This window comes from Panthera onca, chromosome B4 (assembly GCF_046562875.1).
Source record: "Panthera onca isolate mPanOnc1 chromosome B4, mPanOnc1 haplotype 2, whole genome shotgun sequence".
NCBI classification, from domain to species: Eukaryota; Metazoa; Chordata; class Mammalia; order Carnivora; family Felidae; genus Panthera; species Panthera onca.
In genome coordinates, this window is record NC_138345.1 from 89,402,980 (window position 1) to 89,427,288 (window position 24,309).

Sequence of the window (24,309 nt, forward strand, 5' to 3'; positions counted from 1 at the left end):
CATGCTTGTTTTCATACAGATACGAAAAGTTGATGAAGATCAACCTAGAAGCAGCAGAGTTAGGTGAAATTTCAGACATACACACCAAATTATTGAGAGTGAGTATTTACACAATTATGACAGTCATTGGCTCATAACCTATTCCTTTGCTAGTCAGATTAGATCTCAGTTTTCCTAGAAAGATGATATACCTAAAGGATTTCCAGAGAAGGAGTAGCCTTTTCCCATCTTTAGGAACTATTTACAATATTTAAATTCCCTTGCTGACATGAAGTTCTTCATGATGTTTCCAAGTGCCTACTTTGCTTTAAGTCCTTTTCTCTGTAAAGTCTCTCTCAAGTCTCCCTTTAAAATCCATAATGCTCAGGGCGCCTGGGTGGCTTAAGTCGTTAAGCATCTAGCTCTTGATTTCAGCTCAGCTCATGATCTTGTTCATGAGTTCACCCTGACAGTGTGGAGCCTGCTTGGGATTCTCTCTCCCTCTCTCTCTCTCTCTCTCTCTCTTCCCTTCCCCAGCTCACTTGATCGCTTGTTCTCTCTGTCTCAAATAAATAAACATTATTCTTAAAAAGGGGGGGCAGGGCACCTGGTGGCTCAGTCAGTTGAGCAGCCTGCCTTGGCTCAGGTCATGATCTCATGGTATTCTGATTATTGTTTCTGTATTTTGCTGATCTGCATCTGAACCCACTGGTTTTATTTAGCTTTCCAGTTCTCAGGGAACAATAGAAACCAGTCTTCAGGATATCGAAAGCAGATTATCTCCAGGTGGATTGTTGGCAGACATGTGGGCCCATCAAGAAGGCACTCATCCAAAAGATAGACAGTAGGTTATAGAACTTTATTGGTAGTTTCTGCTCTTATTATTAAATGTCCTTTTTCACATTGACTTATATAATTTACTTGGATTTTTTTTCTTATATAGTGTAGAAAAGCTACAAGTCCTGCTAAATTGCATCACAGAGATTTACTATCAGTTCAAAAAAGACAAAGCAGAACGTAGTGAGTAAAATTTGCCATTTGTTAATCTAATGAATCAATTCTACTAGTTGTAATTCAGTTGAATTCATTTGGTATATTTCTGAGGAATATTTCTGAGGTATATTTCTGGTTCCTTAAGTTATTTATTTCAGAGACTTGATTCTGTTGGGAAAGAGGTTGAATATACTAAAAATTATTCCTAAAAACAATCTTTTGAAAATTTTAAATCAGGGGTCCTGAACTCCAAAATCTCTAGAGGCCAGTCATAGAAAAGAAAATGATTGGCCACTGGAGACAGGAGGACAGGAGAGGAAGTACCCCGTCTAAAGAGGAGAGTCACTACTCAGATTCACCAGATTCATTGCCCAATCTTCCTGTTCTCAAGGGAAGCTGGAAGTACAGATTTTATTAAAAACCCTGGGGACACCTGGCTGGCTCAGTTGGTGGAGTGTGTGACTCTTGATCTTGGGGTCATGGGTTTAAGCCCCAGATCGGGTATAGAGATCACATAAATAAATAAATCTTTTTTTTTTTTTTAAAGGAAAAAAATGTCCTGATTTTAAATGTTGGCAGTTAATTTTTTTTTTTTTTTTTTTTTTTTTTGTTTTGTTTTTTGATGTTAACACTGTATAGATCAAATGAAAGCATTGGGCTATATATCTAAGCCATGAGTCATGAGTTTGTGACATCTACTCTAAACTCTGCCTTTTTGGGGTGCCTGGCTGGCTTAGTCGATGGAATATACAACTCTTGATCTTGCAGTTGTGAGTCCCACATTGGGTGTAGAGATTACTTAAAGATAAGATCTTAAAAAGAAAACCCTCTTACCCTTTTTGAAGTCATAATTTCAAAAGATAAAAATTTTTGCATGACTCTGTGATTCTACATTTACAGAAGCAATATTCTTATTTGTAGGACTAGCTTATAATGAAGAACAGATCCACAAATTTGATAAGTAAGTGTCCATATTATGTTTAACAATTGTTTTCAGCGTTATGTTATTAATATAATTCCTCTTAAAATTGAAATTAATTACAATGAAAAATACATTTTCATCTTAGCTTTACAGAATTGTTACTGTGTATGTACATATTTGAGGTCCATGTGTCTGGTCCCTGATTGAGAGGTTGAAGAGAAGGGAGAATAAGGAGGTGGTCTTCTGCTTGCAGAAGGACAAATAAGGAAGAACATAGACAAGGCCAGCCTTAACCACTTTCTTACCTTAACTTCATTGAATAAGTATTTGTGACCATTCTCCTTTATGAACCTTCTCTTTTGCTTTCTGCTGCTATAATGTCGATTTTAGAAACCTTTGGCTTTCTACTATAAATATTCTAAAGCCATAACAGTCATTATTAAGAAACATAAGTTTTATATGTTTGAAAAGTTTTTAATATTTGAAGTAGAAACCGTGACATTGGTTTAAACCTACAATTATTTCTAAATTATAGGCAAAAACTGTATTACCATGCAACAAAAGCTATGACCCATTTTACAGACGAATGTGTTAAAAAATATGAGGCATTTTTGGATAAGTCAGAAGAATGGATGAGGTAAGTAAGCTTTGTGGTTGACTGCACAATGTACAATTCAGTGAATGTTGTGTTTTTTAAGTAACACTGATATTAGACTGCTTATTGATTCTTTTTGGTTTTCAGAAAGATGCTTCATCTTAGGAAACAGTTATTATCACTAACTAATCAGTGCTTTGATATTGAAGAAGAAGTGTCAAAGTATCAAGATTATACAAATGAGGTATGACTATGAAAAGTATCTAGAAAACATCTCTCTTTTTCCTATTAGGAAAAAAAAATGTATTTCTTCTCAGTTTGAAATGATTGAAAAGGGAGAAATAGGACATAAATTGCCTTATATTCAGTTCTGTTTACCCATTTGTAATATGTGTTTTGAGCCAAGTTTTCAGAACTTAGATGTCTTACGATTAAAAGCATATGATAAAATATTAAAAAAAAATTTTTTTTACATTTATTTATTTTTGAGAGACAGAAACAGAGCACTAGTCAGGGAGGGATAGAGAGAGAGGGAGATACAGAATCCGAAGCTGTCAGCACAGAGCCGGACGCGGGGCTCAAACTCACAAACTGTGAGATCATGACCTGAGCCGAAGTCAGACACTTAACTGACTGAGCCACCCAGGCGCCCCTAAAATCCTATGATAAAATATTTTTTAAAAAATTTTAAAGCATATGTTAGAACATTCTTTTATCTGTAAGAAAAGTTTTCTTTAGGGGCTCCTGGGTGGCTCAGCCGGTTAAGTATCAGACTTAGGCTCAGGTCATGGTCTCACAGTTGGTGAGTTCGAGCCCCATGTCAGGCTCTGTGCTGACAGCTCGGAGCCTGGAGCCTGCTTCAGATTCTGTGTCTCCTTCTCTCTCTGCCCCTCCCCCACTTGCACTCTGTCTCCCTCTCTCTCAAAAATAAATAAAACATTTAAAAAAATTTTTTTCAAAAGAAAAGAGGAGATTTTCTTAGAGTATTCATTTAACTACTGTATCATTCATGGTTTTGAAATTAAAATTTAAAAGCTATAAAGGGCTTAATAAACCTGGAACATTTGATGTAAGATCTGTAGTTTGTACTTCGTTCAGTGATTGATGTGAATTTTTTTCGATGTTTTAGTTACAAGAAACTTTGCCTCAAAAAATGTTTGCAGCCTCCAGTGGAATCAAACATACCATGACCCCAATTTATCCTTGTTCTAATACATTAGTGGAAATGACTCTTGGGTAAGAAATTTATTATTTGGTAACTATTATGTTTCTGTTCATTTTTATTTCAGTTTGTGATCTTGCTCTTTTATTTTGAAATTTTTGGTGTTTGTGGTGACTATATTTGCTAATGTATTTAATGGCTTACTTCAATCAAGAGAACTAAAACATGGTGTAATTCTAAAACATTTGCATACTTTTTTGAGCAGAGACATTCTTATTTTGTTTGTATAGTATGAAGAAATTAAAGGAAGAGATGGAAGGAGTGGTTAAAGAACTTGCCGAAAATAATCATATTTTAGAAAGGTGAGTAATGGAAATGCCATTCTGCTCTGTGATTTTCTTTCTTTTTTTTTTTTTTTTTAATGTTTTTATGTTTGTTTATTTTTGAGAGAGAGAGAGAGAGAACATGAGCAGGGGAGGGGCAGAGAGAGAGGGAACACAGAATCAGAAGCAGGCTCCAGGCTCCTAGCTGTCAGCACACAGCCGGGCGCGGGGCTCGAACTCATAAACCGAGATTATGACCTGAACCGAAGTCGGACACTCAACCGCCTGAGCCACCCAGGTGCTCCTCTGCCCTGTGGTTTTCTGTGCACTAGAGCACATATAGATCTAAACTTGTACCTGTCTGTCTGTAGTAGTAGGTTAAGTAGTGGGAAAAGGATAGACATCAAGTCGAGAACCCTTATGTTTTGCGATTTCCGTGGTGCCCTGTAATGTGCTTGAGGTTGGTTGGATAAAGACAAGTCAACTGTGATTGATTCCATTTTATAGAAGCACTGGTTAATAGAATTATTTGCTTATTTGAGTCAGTTTGTGAAAATGAAAATCTTTTGCACATTATTTTTCATACATTTTCTCATTAGAATCATAAGTTTAAATTTTGGAATCAGAATGGCTTATAAGAGGCACCTGCCTGGCTGGCTTAGAGCATGTGGCTCTTGATCTCAGGGTTGTAAGTTTGAGCCTGACACCGGGTGAAGAGATTACTTAAAAACAACATCTTTCAAAAGGAAGAAAGAGTGGCTCATAAGATGCTGGTGCTCTGGTGCTCTGTAACTTACAAGCCCTCTGCAGACCTCTGTGCGGGTGAGCGCCCTCTGTAAATGCAGTTCCTTGAGAGCTGGGTATCAGCTTTTCCTATATATCCTCATAGATCAGGGAAGGGCACCTGGCTGGCTCAGGCAGAAGAGCATGTGACTCTTGATCTTGGGGTCATAAGTTTGAGTCCCACATTGGGTGTAGAGATTACTTAAATAAATACTTCAAAAAAAAAAAAAAATCCTCATAGATCAGGGAGAGAGAGAGTTGGAAAACACCCAGAGCCAATAAACCCACTTTTGAATGCTATTTCCTCGTCCCAGTTCCTCAGGGAAGTTAAGGAATATTTGGCTTTCTAGTAAGAACCCTTCTCTTTGAAGCCCTTACGTGCTTATCGATATGTTCTCTAATTCCCAGCACACTAATAAAAGTACTTCACACTTGTGCGACATTTTATATGCTTGCAGGGCACTTTCACACTGCGTAAGCTTGCTCAGCATGCATTCCAGCCTCGTACAGTAGCTGAGCAGACAGTCTCTATCCATGTTTCACAGGTACTGAAGTTCACACCCTAAGAGGTGAGCTGGAGCTGGAATCTAGCCTCCTACTTCCTCATACAGTCTTATCCCCACTGGAACTATTCTCGCAAATAAAAGGACCAAAGAAAGTTTCCTGTAGTTTAGAAAGATTGTCAGAAAGTCACATGATTTTTGAGCTATGTGCAGAAAGTTATTTGACATTTCTTTTTTTTTTTTTTTTTTAATATTTTATTTTAGAGCACAAGTGGGGGGAGAGAAGAGAGAGAAAGAGAGAGAAAATCTTAAGCAGCTCCACACTCAGCCCAGAGCCCAATGCAGGGCTTGATCCCATGACCCTGGGATCACAGCCTGAGCCGAAATCAGGATCTGGACACTCAACTTTGACTGAGTCACCCAGATGCCCTGACACTTGTTTTTTTGTTTTGTTTTGTTTTGTTTTGTTTTTGAGTAATCTCTACACCCTATGTGGGGTTTAAACCCAAAACCCTGGGGTCAAGTTGCATGCTCTACCCACTGAGCCAGCCAGGTGACTTACTCACTTCTGTAGTATTATCAATTTTTTCTTTTTTTTTTTGTTTATACATATATATATTTATTTTATTTTTTATAATTTAACTTTATTTTTTTTTTTTTTTAATTTACATCCAAATTAGTATATAATGAAGCAATGATTTCAGGAGTAAATTTTTTAATGCCCCTTACCCATTTAGCCCATCCTCCTTCCCACAACCCTTCCAGCAGCCCTCAGTTTGTTCTCCATATTTATGAGTCTCTTCATTTTGTCCCCCTCCGTTTTATTATATTATTTTTGTTTCCCTTCCCTTGTGTTCATCTGTTTTGTCTCTTAAAGTCCTCATATGAGTGAAGTCATGATTTTTGTCTTTCTCTGACTAATTTCACTTAGCTATCAATTTTTTCTCAATGAATTAGTTTTTAGAATACATTCTATAAAGATTTCCTACAATATATGATTGTAAAAATTTGGAAATGAAAGGCTCTACCTGCCTTTTCTCATGATCCCCTTCCACCCCCGCAGAAGTAATTACTATTAAGAGTTTGTTGTGCATGTACATTTTATGTGAATGGGATCATTCTGTTCATACTGGTTTAGTCTTTTTTCATCTAAGACTGTATATCACCAGTACCTTTTCATGTCCATATATATAGCTCTATTTTTTTCTCATTTTCTTTCTTTCTTTCTTTCTTTCTTTCTTTCTTTCTTTCTTTCTTTCTTTCTTTCTTTCTTTTTTAGAGAGCGAGGGAGAGCAAGCAGAGGGGGGACAGAGGGAGAGGGAGAGAGAATCTTAAGCAGGCTCCATGCTCAGCACAGGGCCTGATGTGGGGCTCAGTCCCACAACCCTGAGATCATGACCTGAGCCAAAATCAAGAGTCAGATGCTGAACCAACTGAGCCACCCAGGCACCCCATTTAAAGATTTTATTTTTAAGTAATCTCTACACCCAATGTAGGACTCAAACTCAAAACCCCAAGATCAAGAGTTGCATGCTCTGAGCTAGTCAGGCACTTCTTTTTTCTCCTTTTCAGCAGCTGCCTAATAGACTAGTGTATGGCTCTACCGTATCTATTTGGCTGTCCTATTTGTTGGGCATTTAAGTTGTGTTAATTTTTCACAATTATAAACCATGCTTCAGTGAACTTATTTGTATGTATACCTTCATGTACTTGTGTAAGAATATTTGAGAGATTGGAGTGCCTCAGTCACTTGAACGTCTGACTCTTGGTTTCGGCTTGGGTCATGATCTTGCAGTTTGTGGGTTCGAGCCCCACATCAGACTCTGTGCTGACAGTGAGGAGCCTGCTTGGGATTCTCTTTCTCCCTCTCTCTGACCCTCCCCTGCTTGCTTACTCTCTCAAAATAGATAAATTTTGGTAAAAAAATTATTTAGGGGCACCTGGGTGGCTCAGTCGGTTGAGCGTCTGACGTTGGCTCAACTCATGATCTCGCAGTTTGTGGATTCAAGCCCCTCCTCGGGCTCTGTGCTAACAGTGTGGAGCCTGGTCTCCCTCTCTCTCTGCCTCTCCCCTGCTCACATTCTCTCTCTCAAAAACAAATATTAAAAAAAAAATTGTTTGGGGTACCTGGGTGGCCCAGTTAATGAAGTTTCCAACTCTTGGTTTCAGCTCAGATCACGATCTCACGGTTCGTGGGTTCTGCACTGATGGTGCGGAACCTGCTTGGGATTCTCTGTCTGTCTGTCTCTCTCTCTCTGCCCCTTCCCCATTCACACTCTGTCTCTCCCAAAATAAATAAATAAAGTTTAAAAAATAAATAAATAAAAATTGTTTAAATAGGGGTGCCTAGGTGGTTCAGTCAGTTGAGCATCAGACTTCGGCTCAGGCCATGATCTCGCAGTTCACAAGTTTGAGTCCCACATCGGGCTCTGTGCTGACAGCTCAGAGCCTGGAGCCTGCTTCAGATTCTGTGTCTCCTTCTTTCCCTGCCCCTCTCCAGCTTGCACTCTGTCTGTCTCTCTCTCAAATAAATAAAAACATTAAAAAAATTTTATTTTTAGTTTAAGTAAAAAAAAAAAAATATTTGAGGGATCAATTTCTAGATGTTTCTAGATGTGGAATTGCTGGGTCACGGGGCATCACATTTAAATTTTGGTAAGTATTAATTTTTTCTTTTTTCTTTATTTTTTTATTATTTTGAGAGAGATAGAATGCATGTGGGAGAGAGGGAGAGAGAGGAACCCAGGCATGCTCCGCACTGTCAGTGCTGAGCCTGACATGGGGCTCGAACTCAGGAAACTGAGATCATGACTTGAACCGAAATCAAGAGTTGGACGTTCAACCAACCGAGCCACCCAGGCACCCCAATTTTTTCTTTTCTTTTTTTTTTTTTTAAGGTTATATATTAGAGAGAGAGAGAGCATGTGGGGCAGGGGCAGATAGAATCCCAAGCAGGCTCCACGCCAGCAGCACTGAGCCTGACTCAGGGCTCAAACTCATGAACTGTGAGATCATGACCTGAGCCCAAACAAGAGTTGGACGCTTAACCAACTGAGCCACCCAGGCACCCCTGTTTATTCAAATTTATATGTGTGTGTGAATTGCCTGTTGGTTTTAAAATCTTTTTTGTATTAATTTATAGCAATTACATAGTAATTTTTCTTTTTTTAGTGCCCAATTTACTTTCTTTACAACCTTAGCTAAATATCAGCAAGGAGAAGAGACTATTAAGTAATGCTTTTAACAAGCTTTTATACTCACTTTCTTATGTCGTATGCCATAGAATCCCCACTGCCCAAAGCACGTCCCATAAGTCACTTTTCCCGTTTTACTTGCAAGTTTATGTAACAATAAATGGGTGATATGACATGGTGTAATCGTAACTTAAATGCTAAAGGACATAATGGAATCCGGGTCTTGAGCACTGTCTCCACATGGGTATCTCATTATCACTTTATTTCTTTCATATCTAAAAATCACATAATATCACCCTTCCCAGCTCAGTTTCCCCTCCTATTTCCTCATTCTATTCAAAGGAACCACCTTTCCTTCTGCTTCCGTGAACATACATCATTTTAGACACTAACTGTTTTTTATTGCCTTTCATTAGTTTGGTGATCTTCCTTCAAAATGTTTCCATTTTCCCCCTCTCAGCCTCATCAGACCCCCTTTCCTGCTCACATGTGAGCTGTGGTGATAACCTATTATCTATCTTCCTAAGCCCAGGCCTTTCCCATCTGTCATGGGCTAGTACAGCCAAAGGTCTAGTCATGCCATGCCACTCCTTTGGCTCAACAATTTCTAAACTCCTCTTACCTAAAAGGTCAAATTCATACTTGAAATCACAGGATATAATCCTCTGGCCAGCCTATTCACTCACCTTCATTTCCCACTAGTCCCCAAAATAACATTCCATTGTAGCAAGGTCGCTTTACTTAACTTTACATAATTTACTCTCCGTTAAGTATGTCACACCTACTCCCAACTCCTTATCTTCGCTTTTCTAAATCCCACCCCACCAAAAGGAAGTTGTCCAATTGTTTCTAATACTTTCTAGATCACATCACTCAGCCTTTTCTCCTAAGAAGTCTCCCAAGCCACTGATTGGTATTTTTTTCACATATTTATAATAATACCACCATGTCTCAGTAAAAATTGGGGACATCATAGTTGCTTAAACTTTTTTTTTTTTAAATTTTTTTTTTTAACGTTTTACTTATTTTTGAGACAGGGAGAGACAGAGCATGAACAGGGGAGGGTCAGAGAGAGGGAGACACAGAATCTGAAACAGGCTCCATCCAGGCTCTGAGCTATCAGCACAGAGCCCGACGCGGGGCTCGAACTCCCGGACCGCGAGATCATGACCTGACCTGAAGTCGGCTGCTTAACCGACTGAGCCACCCAGGCGCCCCAGTTGCTTAAACTCTTAAATAACAGTTTATTCATCTGAAAAGTACCCTATATACTCTTTAAAATGTTACAGGCCAAATAAATGAATCTTCTGAGATTTCCTGTTTTCTTTTGTGTTTTAGGTTTGGCTCTTTAACCATGGATGGCGGCCTTCGCAATGTTGACTGTCTTTAGCTTTCTGGGAAGTTCGAGAACAGTTTTAGTTTGCACAAGAAAATAATGCTGAGACATTCATTAAATGAGTGCCTCTATAAGTGGTCTCTTATTTCTACAATTCAGTATTTGATGTGGTCATGTAAATATGTACAATATTGTAAATACACAAGAAAATATATAAATTTTTGGCTGCTGTTAAGATGTAATTTTACCTTTTAACATTTATAATTATATGAGGACATTTGACCTCAGTGAGCACTAGAAGAAAGCCATGACCGATATGTTGAAATACTGGAGTAAGGCTAACTGGGTTGTTTCTCCGCCTGCCTACTGGAAACATTTTTTAAATGGAACCAAAATTGTCATCCTTACAAATCAGAAAAGACTGATAGTTGACAGGTTTGTAAGTGATAGGATGGAGAAGTGGCTTCTTTGGGTGAAGAGCAGAACCAAACCACTGTTTTACTAGGATCACAATTTTGGGGGAAGGATAAAGTGACATTATTTCATTTTACAAGGTGCCCAGATCCCAGTTATCCTCACGTCTCTTTAATTTCAGATAAATTATTGAGCAAAATTTTTAAAGTGATTTAATTATTAAAAACTATTCATTTTATTTTGGCCATAAGTGTATGATTGTCATAAAACATTTTAGGGTTATTTCCACTGTTTCAAGCTGTATATTTCTTGTTTAATTTAATTCTGCTTACTCCATCATGAAAAAATATCAATAAATTTCTCAATTTTAATGTAAAGAATTTGTATTTTTCTGTGTACAACAGTTTGAGAAACAAAAGGTGTCTTTTGAAAGAAAGAATATCGATGGTGATGGTAAGTTATTCTCAGACTGTTGGATATATGGACGGTTTTGTTTCTCTTCTAAGTCTGATTCCAAGTTTAGTATAAGTTCTCCCATAAATGTATACAAATCTAAACGGAACATTCTCTTTGAAAAATCTACCCAGAGTCCTTTGCTAAAGGGTATGTTCAGCAAGGAATTATTTCTCCAACAAGGGTGTGGTTTTGGTTGTGGTTTCTGATTTACCAGATTATTGAAGTGTGCGTGTATACAACCTGCGTATCACAAAGATACCACGTCCCAAAGACTAAATAAATTCGACTCCCATGAGCATTGGAAAACTGAAAATGGATTAGGACTTAATTTGAAATCGCAATGCATTATCATAGTGGAGAATTTTAAGCATCATCTGTATGCATTCTAGACATACATGCACGAGTAGGTAAATGGTCTCTGTCAAACACCTGTTCGGGCTTAGAGTTTGTGGGGGGGGAGGGGCTATCTGTTGAATCCCTCTTGATTTTAATTTTCCATTCGACTATCTGACACACGTGTATTTAATTGTATCACTTTTAAATCTGCGTATCACTGAACACCAGGTTATGTGATTACTTAATACGTTTGCAGATTTAGTTTTCAGCACCTCTGGAAAAGGTCTCCAATAAACAAACTCTTGCTGCGGGGACTGAAGTTTTAGGAGCTGTATTGTTAAGAGCAAATGCATTCCGTGTTAATATTGGTTAAGAGTTAAGGTTTTATTCCCCATTACAGCAACATGAAAACCAAGCATTCTTGCTTTTTAATATTTTACCTTCAAAAATATAACCCTCTTTCAGAACATTTTAAGTTAATAAATACATGGTGATGCTACTCTGCTAACATAATAACCTAATAAGTTGCATCTCCAGTCTAGTAGCCTTTTTTCCATATTAGGATATATTTCTTAACGGTAGGGATTAATGATATAAAAACGGTATATAGCTAGTGGATTTAGTTTTTCACATAAGTTATAGTTCTTTTTTTTTATTATTTTAATGTCTATTTATTTATTTTGAGAGAGAGAAAAAAGGCTGGGAAGGAACAGAGAGAGAGAGGGGGAGAGAGAATCCCAAGCAGCTCTGTGCTGTTAGTGCAGATCCCAAGGTGGGGCTTGATCTCACAAATCGTGACCTGTGACTTGAGCCTAAATCAAGAGTTGGACGTTTAACTGACTGAGCCACCCAGGCGCCTCAGGTTACAGTTCTAACACCACAAGAAATAAAAATGAAGTAAGTGAACGTAAAGCATATGGGAAAAAAGATATTTTTGAGTAAATCAAAAAGGAATTAGAGGTTAGGGAAGAGATGTGAAAAATAATCCCATAACATCTTCTGGAGTTCCAGGTTCAATTATTTTGGAAACTACCAAGTACTGTATTAGTGGCTTATAGACCTCCTTACACTTTGTCAAGCAGGGTACCTCTTCTTAGATACAAAAGATCTTTTCCTCAAAATTCTTCTTTAAAATATATTTATCAGTAAATTAACCAGAAAGAAATTATAATAGTCTTGGATTTTTCTTGTTTTCCTGTTTTTGTTTATTTGTTTTTGAGAGAGAGGTTTCTGAGTGAATAGGTTCACTTTCGTGTTCTATGGTAAAAATAAGAAGTTGTTTGGAATTAAAGGCACTATCAGTAGGAATAAACAATCTCCATTGAAATATCAAAAATCTATTCTCCTGGGGCTCTTGGGTGGCTCAGTGGGTTAAGTGTCCGACTTGGGCTCAGATCATGATCTCACAGTTCGTGAGTTCGAGCCCCTTATCAGGCTCTGTGCTGACAGCTCAGAGCCTGGAGCCTGCTTCAGACTTGGATTCTGTATCTCCCTCTTTCTCTGCCCCTCCCCTGCTGGCACTTTGTGTCTCTCTCTTTCTCTCTCTCTTTCTCTCTCACAAAAATGAATAAATGTTAAAAAAAAAAAAAAAAAAAAAAAAGGTCTGTTCTCCTTTCAGAATCACAGTCACAATTAGGACTAACCTTTTATTTCTGATTTCACTCCACTCAGAAGTGCCTATTACGCATTATGCTTTGCCTTTCAGGAGGTGCTGAGGGAAATTTACTCAAATGTTTAAAACTGAGAAGTGTTGAAAATATAAAGAAGTTGTAAAACTCTTGTTTTAGCTGGATCCACCACCCTACATCCCACTTTTAAGAAGACTAAAGTTGGGGCGCCTGGCTGGCTCAGTTGGAAGAGCGTGCAAATCTTGACCTTGGGGTCGTGAGTTCAAGCCCTATGTTGGGAGTAGAGATGACTTCAAAAACAAAAAAACTGAAGAACCTGCAAAAGTCTTACACTGTTGTTTTTAGTTGGACTTCCTCCCCACTTGTCACCTAGAGAAGCACTCAAAATCCAAATTCCTAAGGAATACTGAAAATGGGATAGAAAACAAAGACGCCGACCTGGAAATAAAAGTTGGTAATAGCATTTGGGTTACTTAGAGTGTAAGTCAGCACCAGAAATGTAGTGTGATGTATAAAAGCATACCCCAGGGGCGCTTCGGTGTGGCTCAGTGGGTTGAGCGTCTGACTTTGGCTCAGGTCATGATCTCATGGTTTGGGAGTTCAGCCCTGCATCGGGCTCTATGCTGACAGTGCAGAGCTGGGAGCCTGCTTCAAGTTCTGTGCCTCCCCCTCCCTCCCTGCCTGTCCCCTGCTCATGCTCTCTCTGTCCCTCTCTCTCTCTCTCAAAAATGAATTATACATCACACTACATTTCTGGTGCTGACTTATACTCTAAGTAACCCAAATGCTGTTACCATCACAGGGCTCGAACTCACAGACACGAGATCATGACCTGGTGTCTTCAGGTGTGGTGACGGGAACGTCAGTGCCAGTTGCTTGGTAGACACTGGTGTCTGCTGAGCTAATATGCAATAAGGGCAAAGGTCTAGAGAGAGATTCAGCAAAGGGCTAAGTTCCAAAAAAAGGACCCTGGAAAAAAATCTTGTTCTTTTACACATTTCTTGGCTTGTAAGGATCCGTCAAACTTTTTTTTCTGGGATCCATTCCTGCCCCAGTTTAAAACACACCGTTTTTTCACTGGAAAAAAATTTCAGTTTGTACAAAATAAAACATTTTTTAATTCGTACAAGCAAACGTGACCTAGGCCATTGCTTTGGGAGGCAGCTTGTTAATCACCACCAAGTCCCACAGATTGCCACTGAGATTCCCCCATGCTGAGTTTAGTGGATACCGGTTACTTTGTTCCTCTGTGAATGTAACTTCTTATGAAGGGGGAGGGGCAGGAGGGTGTGGGGAGTCTGTGCTTAAAAATTACCAAGTGTTACAATAGGTTAGAGTTTCTGAAGCTTAAAACTCTTTCTTTAGAAAGAACATCTATTAATACAGTTTCTAGTTATGAGGGCTAAGGTCTAAAGGACAAACCAAAGGAATGACAGGGGAAGGGGATTTAGGGCTAACAGGTGGTCCCCAGACATATTGGCTGGAATAGAGTTCACAGCCAAAGTGTCATATGTGGGTGTTACTGTGTTTTCCTCATCCATGCTCTCTGTAGGGAGTCATTCTGGAACATGCATAGTTCTAGCTATGGCCATAAGAAGTGACTTCAACAAGACCTTCAGAAGAATAGCCCGGCTCTTTTACTGGTTCCCCAAATCACTGACCTGCTCAAAGAATCGGAAATCCAAGTTGGTCTGGAGCCAAGGTAGAGGTAAGTTTTCTCAAGCTAATGCTTCATTACAGATACTTTTTTTCTGTTAGTAGTGTGGGGCCTCCCTCAACTATGGAGAAAAAAACAAAGCTCTTAAGGCATTATTTAACATGGTCATTTGAGAAAAAACAGAGAAAATGAAAGCGATTTGAAGGTGAGAGATTAAAAACCATGAACATTTCTGTAATTCCAATTTTATGCTTCGTAGGCATTTAAGTTCAGAAAAGTTTTCTAGAGAAAGGTGGAGAATGTTTAGCTTTAAAAAAAAGTAACAAAAATAGCTTTTATTTTCAATGAACCTTAATTTGCTTGTAGAATTAAAATCCTTCAGAACAAACAGAAAAGAATGATTAAATGAGTTTCTCCTTTTCCTAGAAAACTAAAAAGGTCAATGGACTTTATATTTCTTTGGTTTGGGTCAGTTTCTGCAGCATATTTTAGTCAGGTTTTGGGTTTTGTTTTTGTTTTATAGTCAGGTATTGATGTGAGATTTTAAAACACCTTAAATACACTACCACATAAAGCTCTGCATTTTCTTTATTTTTTTTAATGTTTATTTATTTTTGAGAGAGAGAGAGAGAGGGAGGGGCAGAGAGAGAGGGAGACGCAGAATGTGAAGCAGGCTCCAGGCTCTGAGCTGTCAGCACAGAGCCCAACACAGGGCTCGAACTCACAGACACGAGATCATGACTTGAGCCAAAGTCGGATGCTCAACCGACTGAGCCACCCAGGTGCCCCATAAAACTCTGCATTTTCTATTCAGCCCTGCCTGACTGGAGTTTAAAAGGGTCGTGGGGCGCCTGGGTGGCTCAGTCGGTTAAGTGTCTGACTTTGGCTCAGGTCACGATCCCATGGTTTGTGGGTTCGAGCCCTGCGTTGGTCTCTGTGCTGACAGTTCGGAGCCTGGAGCCTGATTCTGATTTTGTGTGTGTGTCTCTCTCTGCCCCTCCCCTGCTCATGCTCTGTCTCTCAAAAATAAATAAATGTAAAAACAAAAAAAAAAAACAAAAAAATTTTAAATGGTCAGAGGAGGGGGTAGGGAATGAAGGGAGTAAGGAAGGGGTCCTGGTCTGGTGTCTGAAGCCAGAGCTGGCTTTCACCTTTGTCCTCTGGGACAGGAGGAGGGTCCAGCACAGCACCTAGAGCAAGGTAAGCAAACTCTCTTTATCAGGTTCCATCCTGCAACAGGATTACAGTTGTGATCACATGTTCTTTGACGCCCATATAGTTCTGTGTCTTATATGAGTACTTAACATTTTCCTCTTCACTGGTAGATTATCAAACAGAATCTGATGATACAGTCGATGATCTAGAAGCAGATCCTCTCTTATTATTTTTTTTTTTCCAAGTAAGCTCTACACCCGACATGGGGCTTGAACTCACCACCACTAGATCAAGACTTGCATGATGTACCCACTGAGCCAGCCAGGCACTCTCACATCTTCTTTTAACGAAAACAAATGACAGGGCACCTGGCTGGCTTGGTTGCTTAAGTGTCTGACTCTTGATTTCTGCTCAGGTTATGATCCCAGAGTCATGGGATCAAGCCTCTTGTCCGGCTCTGTGCTAATTGTGGAGCCTGCTTAAGATTCTTTCTCTCTTTCTCTCTCTCTGTCCCTTTCCCTCCCCCTCCCTCTCCTCCTCTCCCCTGCTCGCTCTTGCTCTCTCTCTAAAAACCAAAACCAGAAATGACTGTGATCTATAATCACGAAGGAAGGTATCTGATTAAGAAACTTACAAAATGTAAGGCCTAGTACATTTCAAGCATGTATTTTCCCTTGAATTAAGATTTTATTTTATTCTCTTTTACTGTCAAAATAAGTTAAAAGTTCCTCTGTTTGTGTGTATATATATATGTATATATACATATATATATATATATATATATATATATATATATATATATATATATAAAATCCTTCAGATATGGAACACCATAATTTGGATGTCAGAGCCCCCAGGGAACTTAGAAAAATCATCTTCTCCAATCCCCTCATTTTATTTTATTTTTTAATTCTATTTATTTTAAGTGATCTCTATACCAAATGTGGAGCTCAGACTCACGACCCTGACGTCAAGAGTCCCATGCTCTTCTGACTGAGCCATCCAGGCATCCCTCCAATCCCTTCATTTTAAAGATGAGTAAATTACCTCCAAAAGGTTAAGTAACTTCACCTTCCAAAACTATTATATGGGAAGAACCAGAAGTTTATCCTACATTATATTATTGATCCAGCACTCCAAATTTCTGCACCACAGTGCTATGGGGTGTGTGCATCAGAGAATGTGAAGATATAAACCCTCACAGCATATTTTACAGATAGCCTTCATTAGTGGGTCATCTATCCTTGGGAAGTTTGGTTATTTATTTCCAAAGCAGAACTCGTTACTATCCTGTTTAGTTTGGAGATTAATAGCCTGTATCCAGAAATCATTTTACTTATGATCTGATAAAATACAGCCTTTTGATGAGATATTACCCCATCCTAAGGAGATTATTTAAATATATGCCTTACAGAATTACATCTCCTTAAAAGCAAGAATTATCTTCTGTCTCCGATACTTAAAACAGTATTTTGTGTAGTGGGCAGTTTAATAACTGTTTGTCCTATTGAATTGACATGAATACAGCCCTGTGGGATCTGAGTTAGATGAATTAAAAACGAAATAACTCATGGGGCGCCTGGGTGGCTCAGTTGGTTAAGTGTCCGACTCTTGATTTTAGCTCAGGTCATGATCTCGCACATATCTGATCTTCGTGGGTTCAAGCCCCACATCAGGCTCTGCACTGACAGTGTGGAGTCTGCTTTGGATTCTCTTTCTCACCCTCTCTCTCTGTTCCTCCCCGACTTGTGCACTCATGCTCTCTCTCAAGATAAATCGAAAAACTTAAAAAAAAAAAAAAAGAATGAATTGACTCTTAGAAATAAGCTAATCCCTGGGATCTTTCCTCCAACCTTTTATGTAGACTGATGGATTGTGGCCGCCTACAAAAGATTGCTTAACATCAAGTCACCTCTTCAGGATTATACTCTTTCTGTCACTTATTGATATCTTATACTCTAAAGGTGCCACAGAAATAAGCCAAGGGTTCCTAACCAACTCCATATGAAAACTTAAATGGTCTCAAGGCAAGGCAAGACAAATGATTGATTTTTTAATTTTATTTTTCTTAAGTTTATTTTGAGAGAGACAGAGAGTGAGCAGAGGAGGGGCAGAGAGACAGGGAGAGAGAAACCCAAGCAGGCTCTGCACTATCAGCTCGCAGCCCGAGGAAGGGCTCGAACCCACGAACTGTGACATCATGACCTGAGCCGAAATCAAGAGTCCGTCACTTAACCAACTGAGCCATCCAGGCACCCCTGATGGATCTTTTAGTACCAATAAGTGAAAGCTTTATCACCAGGTCACATTGGCAACCTCTCCTTTATTTCTTCTCTGTCTCCCCACCTTAGAAAGCAGTAAATTACACCAAAGTATGAACTAGGAAGAAGTGTAGAAAGTCAACAAATCTGAACTCAGTACATGTCGTAAGCACCTCACTAATGTACGGTCTGGAAGGGAAAGAACAGGGAGGGGCATGTGAGGAAATCCACACTCAGTGGCCTGGAACCATTTCTAATCCAGTTGAGAAACCTCAGCTATAAGTGGAAACTACCGAGCTCAGGAGCAGGGCTCGGAAGGGAAGAGCTGGGGACCTGGGCGTCAGACCTTGCTCCTGCTGCTGCTGCTGCGGCCCTGAGCAAGTCACTCGACCTCCCTGATGCACGATTTCTCATCTGCAAGATGTATGGATTGGACTTGATCTCAAAGACTCCTTCCAGTTTTCCAGCTTCGTAATGCCATGACCCTAAGATACGGTAATATAGACGAAGAGCTGAATAGTTGCTGAAGAGAGCAAAATAGGAGGAAGGATTCTTGAAATCAAACAGCATATCGCTGTTTGCCGATATCTGAGACTTTATGTAAAATCCTATTTAAGGAGCTACCACACCAAATGCACGCACGCTCTTTTTTAAAACAAATACGAGATCTAGACTCTCCATACGTAAGAAGGTGTGAGATGAATCACAGGGAAGGAGGGGCCCCAGGGGGGTCTTTTATACTAAAGACCTTCTCTGGTTCTCCCTCTCACCCCTTTTGCCCCAGGTTTTAGCGGTTAACTCAATGAAATTTGGTGACTGAACAAAAGTCTGTAGCTTCCTATAAGGAGGCAGATGTGAGCACATCTGGAATACCCAGAAAACCACCTCCCTCCCATGGAGAAGAGGACAAAAGGGAGAGCTGCTCACCAGATAGCATCCCATTTGTTGCCAGTGTTCCATGGTTCCCTGGAGCCCTGGTAAGGACACCCCCCAACCTTGCAAGCGGAAGAGCAAAGAGTAGGGTGTAACCTCCTGGTAGCATTTATTCTGTGCATCAAGATGACTTCACAAAATCAACAAGGCCTGTCTTGTACTTAGTGGCCTATAAAAAGCAACCAATTGGGGTAACTGGGTGGCTCGGTCAGTTAAGCTTGATTTGACTCTTGATTTTGGCTCAGGTCATAATCTCGTAGTTCGTGAGTTCAAGCCCCACATTGGGCTCTGCACTGACAGTGCAGAGCCTGCTTGGGATTCTCTCTCTCTCCCCCTCTCTCTCTCCCTCTCTGTCTCAAAATAAATAAATAAACATTAAAAAAAGACAATGAAGACTACCCTGGCTCTGAGAGAGAACAAGCTGGACACAGATGTACAATTATCACTATCGAAGGCTGGTTATCTTTCCTTTGGGAGGAGAGAGGAGGAACTTTAGATGCAAAAATATATATTTTTTCACACACACACGCAAGAAGAGTTCTTACAGATGATTTAAACAATAACTCGGGGGGCACCTGGGTGGCTCAGTTGGTTGGGCGTCCGACTTCAGCTCAGGTCATGATCTCACAGCTCCTGAGTTCGAGCCCCGCGTCGGGCTCTGTGCCAACAACTCGGAGCCTGGAACCTGCTTCAGATTCTGTGTCTCCCTCTCTGTCTGCCCCTCCCCTGCTCATGCTCTGTCTCTCTCTGTCTCAGAAATAAATAAAAACATCAAAAAAATTAAAAAAAAAATAAAAAATAATAACTCGGGCCATACCAACAAAACACCAATAGTTATGAATCTCTGAAATGTGGAAGCTGAGGGTAAGAACCTGCTATCTTCAATGAAGTTGTCTCCCGTCTAGACAGCCGAGACATTCTTCTTCCCTGCTGAGGCATCTCTCAAATGAATGACCTCATGCATGTCCACATTCCCCAAAGTGGCCACGACCATTCCAGGTGGTCCTCAGCGAAGTTATGTCAGGACGCAGTGTAAGTTTCCAGGAAGACAAGCCCATGAGAAAGTGGCTGATGGTGGATCAAAAGATACTGCTTCTGAGCATCTCAGCCCTCGACCCTAAAGAAGCCATCCTGACTGTTGACCTAACAATCAATAGCCTGCTGGCTGCCAGAATATGTGAAGAGAAGCTCTCTCCCAAAACAAATTTCTTATCCGCAGACAAGGCTGAGGAGCATTCTTCGGGTCACCCAACGTATAAGATGTTGGATAAGCAGAAAGAGAAAGGACAAGGTGTTAAAAGCCAGATCTTACCAGAAGGTACCAAAGTCTGTTAAAATCCTCAAATCTCGGGAGTAAATAATAAACCCAATGCTGAAGAGCCTGAGACTGTTCAGAGTCTAGATTCAGTGCAAAGCTGATATAGTCAAGAGACAGACCTTGAGCAGGTGAGGCTCCGGGGTCTCAGGTATGCATGTTCTTACCGAGGCAAGGGTCCCACTAGAAGCAGCCAGGGTCTTGGGCAAATCTGAAGGACCTCCTACCTGTCCTAGTTCAATTGTCCTAGTTCAGTCAGTTTAGCCTCCTGGAGACAGACCCGTAAACCATATGAGGAAGCCCTCACTCCAGAGCAATCATGGGATGTCTCCCCAAAAGAATGGTAGGTAGGGGCACCTGGGTGGCTCAGTCGGTTGAGCGTCCGACTTTGGCTCAGGTCATGATATCATGGTTCATGGGTTCAAGGCCCGCGTTGGGCTCTGGGCTGACAGCTCAGAGCCTGGATCTGCTTCGGATTCTGTGTCTCCCTCTCTCTCTGCCCCTCCCCCACTCTCACTCTGTCTCTCAAAAATGAATAAACATTAACAAAAAAAATTTTTAATAAAAAATTAAAAAAAGAACTGGTAGTACGAGATGGGGGAAATGATGGCGGTTAGGTCAAATGTAAATGAAACAGGGTTTTGATGGGCTCAAAGCAGGGCTATGCGTAAAAGGATCAGCATCAGGTCTGAATTGCAAAGTGGCCCAACTCCTGTGTCTTTGGAAACCACGGGTTAGATGAATATGGAATGTCATATTTAGAAAATCCTTATCTGCAGTTGTGTGCCTGGACTGGGAATCAAAGCTGCCATGTTGTGTCAAAGTGACTTAGACCCTCAAGTGACAAGTGTGATGTTTCATTCTTACGGATCTTACTTCAATCGGCAAAATTTCTCACAGTGCATGATTTGGGGGCTTTCTCAGGGAACATTATGACACTTTATAGCTGCATGTGAGAGAAACATTAGCATTATCTGTTTATTTTCCCAGACTGATGAATCGTAGGAGAGAGTTTAACTTTGTTTTTAATGTAAGTTTTTGTAGAAATGTTTCATTTTAATTTTTTTGAAATTTTTATTTTTGAGAGAGAGAGACAGAGAGAGAGCAAGTGGGGAAGGTGCAGAGAAAGAGGGAGACAAGAGGATCTGAAGCAGATTCCACACTGACAGCAGAGAGCCTGATGTGGGGCTTGAACTCATGAACCACAAGATCATGACCTTAGCCAAGGTCAGACGCTTAACTGACTGAGCCACCCAGGTGCCCCGAGAGTTTAACTTTCTTAGTCCAAACTACTTTGTTCTTCCTATATTTTTCAATAGCCTCTCAATACAATTTTATTTATAATGAAACATTTTAGAGGTAACCTGTCACTTTCATATCCCACCCTTACCCCCAAGCCCCAGAGCACTCTTGTTCCCATATGGACATATTGCTCAACACTGGTTGAGCCTTTATCCTGGAAATTCCCTTTACCTCTTTCTTCAGTTGGATCCCCTACTTCATGAGTCCTATTTCTTTGTTCTTTGTTTACTCCTTCCTTTTAGTGGACAACATCTAGTAGCTTTCTGTAACAAGGGCTCATGAAAGGCATTTCATGTCTCATATGCAGAAATTCCCACAAGGAAGTGCTTTGGAACGGGTCCTTTTAAGGTTATTTATTTAACTTGTGCCACCTGGGTGGCTCAGTCACTTGAGCATCTGACTTCAGCTCAGGTCATGATCTCTTGGTTCATGAGTTCAAGCTCTCCGGCTCCCTGCTCTCAGTGTGGAGCCCACTTTGGATCCTCTGGCTCCCCCTCTCTTTCTGCCCCTCCCCCACATGCACTCTCTGTCAAAAATAAAACATTAAAAAAAAAAAAAAAGATAATTTATTTAACCAGACACTCACTGGGCCTTTTCAAACCGGAAACCCGTGTCTTTCAGTTCTGGGAAATTTTCTTGCATTATTTCTTTGATAATTCCCTACCTTCTGAGTCTTCTATTCTCCTTAAGGTTACCATACCTCTTAGATTAATCCTCACTGACCCTTTCTCTCCCGGGCCACCTCTTTGACTTTTCATCCTGCATTATATCCTAGCAGCTGGTGTGGGCTCCAGGAGGATGGAAACTTGTTTTACTCCTTATCCCCAGTCCCTTCCCCAGGACCAAACAAGTTCTGGACAGTTACGTATAAACCTAACAAACTCTAGAGGGACCAGAATTACTTCTTTTCAGCTTTGGAAACTCTTAATTATATAATTTCTTAAGAAAAACAGAAATATTAGGAAATAAAAAGACTGAAAAGTGATGAACGTTGAAACAATGCAATGTAGCCTCTTCTGACTCACGGCATCTGGGTTAGGCTGCTGTTTGCTTTTGTGTACGCTGTGAAGAAAGACTTGGCTAAACATCATTTGAGAAGAACACAGCGGGGATGTTAAGCTGGTTCAGAGAGCCAACTTCTTCTAAGTACTTTATTATGTTATTTTTAACAAAGACCATGGCTGATTATGAAGTTAATGCTCATCAATTTCATTAAAAGGAACTGAGGGGTGCCTGGCTGGCTCGATACAGTGTGCAACTCTTGATCTCGAGGTTGTAAGTTCGAACCCCACATTGGATGCAGAGATTACTTAAAAATAAAATCTTAAAAAAACAAACAAACTGAAGTCTTACCTATTTCAGAAGCTGGCCATCAGAAAATTAGTTCTGGGCTGCCTGGGTGGCTCAGTCAGTTGAGTGTCCTACTCTTGATTTTGTCTCAGGTCACGATCCCGGGGTCCTGGGATCAAACCCCTTGTAGGGCTCCGTGCTGAGCGTGGAGCCTGCTTGAAATTCTCTCTCCTTCTCCCTCTCCCCCTCCCCTGCTTAAGCTTCTTTCTCTCTCTCTCTCTCTCTCTCTCTCTCTCAAAATAAATAAATAAACATTAAAAAAATATGTTAGTTCTTAGGGCAATAGAAATCAGAACAGCATTCGCCTGGCAAGAGATGAGGAGGACTGGACTACAAAGGGCCATGAGAGCTGATGGAAACGTGTCATATCTTCACTGGGGTGGTGGTTACATAGGTGTGGACCTCAAAACTTGCCCAACTGAAAACCGTGTTTCCCTGTCTGTAAACTATACTGCAAGGAAGTTAACCTAGATCTTTATGTCCTCTGAAAAGATTTCAGGTCAGAGCAACGTTGTGGGCGATGTTAGAACCAACCCACCTGGGCTCACCACCTTCCACGTGTGACCTTGGTCTAGTTCTCAGTCTCTCTCTAAGTTGGGGATAATAGCAGTACCTCCCTTGTAGGATTATTCATGAGGCTAGAGTGAGTTGATAGAAATAATGCCTTTAGGGGCGCCTGGCTGACTCAGAGAGAAGAGCATGTGACTCTTGATTTCGGCATTGTGAGTTTGAGCCCCGCATGGGGTGTGAGATCACATAATGCATTTACATCAGAAACTGGCACAAAAGTACTTAATAGGTGTTAGATTCAATGTCTGGTTGTAATGGTGCATTCAGAAAGGCTGCTAATTTTTGATCCTTTAAAGCAAAAAACAAAGAAAAATTGTGTTGTAGATTTCCGGACTGGAAGTCTAGATAGATGTGTTAAATATGAATGTGGTGTTTCAGGTCTCTGGTTTTCTGTTATTATTCCTGCCAGCTAAAAGAATATTGAGGTCATTACTAAAAAGAGGACACTGGAAGAAAAAGAGAAACCAAACGATTGGTTGAAATAGGGGGTGTTGGGGCACCTGGGTGGCTCAGTCGGTTAAGCGTCTGACTCTTGATCTCAGCTCAGGTCTTGATCTCAGAGTCGTGAGTTCAAGCCCTGCGTTAAGATCTGTGCTGGGCATGAAGCGTACTTTTAAAAAAAAAAAGAAAGAAAATAGGGGGGTGTTAGTATAATCTCTGGAGAGTCTACAAATAAAGTCTTAGAATAGATGGATTTGAAATGTCTATGAGCCCAGCAACAAAAGCAACAATAGGCAAGTGGGACTACATCAAAGTAAAAAGTTTCTGCACAACAAACAATCACTAGAGTAAAAAAGACAATCTATGGAATGGGAGAAAACATTTGCAAACCATATGCCCCATAAGGAGTTAATTTCCAAAATATATAAGGAACTCCTACAGCTCAATAACAAAAAAACCCCACTAACCCAATTTTCAAATGGGCAAAGGACTTGAACAGACATTTCTCCAAAGAAGACATACAAATGACCAACAGGTACACGTAAAGGTGCTTGATTGACATCACTCATTATCAGGGAAATGCAAATCAAAACCACAATGAGATACCGTCTCACAACTGTTAGGATGGGCGTTACCAGAGAGAAAAAACAAGTGTTGGTGAGGATGTGGAGACGTTGGAACCCTTATACTCTGTTGTGAAT

At 40.2% G+C, this 24,309-nt stretch overlaps 1 protein-coding gene across 2 annotated transcripts in view; it reads left to right on the top strand.

Moving 5' to 3' along the window:
• TBK1 (TANK binding kinase 1) overlaps positions 1-13,374 on the top strand; it is a 53,245-nt gene extending 39,871 nt beyond the window's left edge. Inside the window, exons 13-21 of one of the 2 annotated variants that reach the window (XM_078449725.2) lie at positions 20-98; positions 702-823; positions 923-999; positions 1,894-1,933; positions 2,430-2,531; positions 2,637-2,733; positions 3,619-3,725; positions 3,942-4,013; positions 12,702-13,374. In XM_078449725.2, coding sequence (XP_078305851.1) covers positions 20-98; positions 702-823; positions 923-999; positions 1,894-1,933; positions 2,430-2,531; positions 2,637-2,733; positions 3,619-3,725; positions 3,942-4,013; positions 12,702-12,711 — 706 coding nt within the window. In that variant the 3' untranslated portion in view covers positions 12,712-13,374. Of the gene's footprint in view, positions 1-19; positions 99-701; positions 824-922; positions 1,000-1,893; positions 1,934-2,429; positions 2,532-2,636; positions 2,734-3,618; positions 3,726-3,941; positions 4,014-9,792; positions 11,552-12,701 lie in introns of those variants that run through there. The other variant, XM_078449724.2, reaches the window with a different exon arrangement.
• Positions 13,375-24,309: the final 10,935 nt, after the last annotated feature.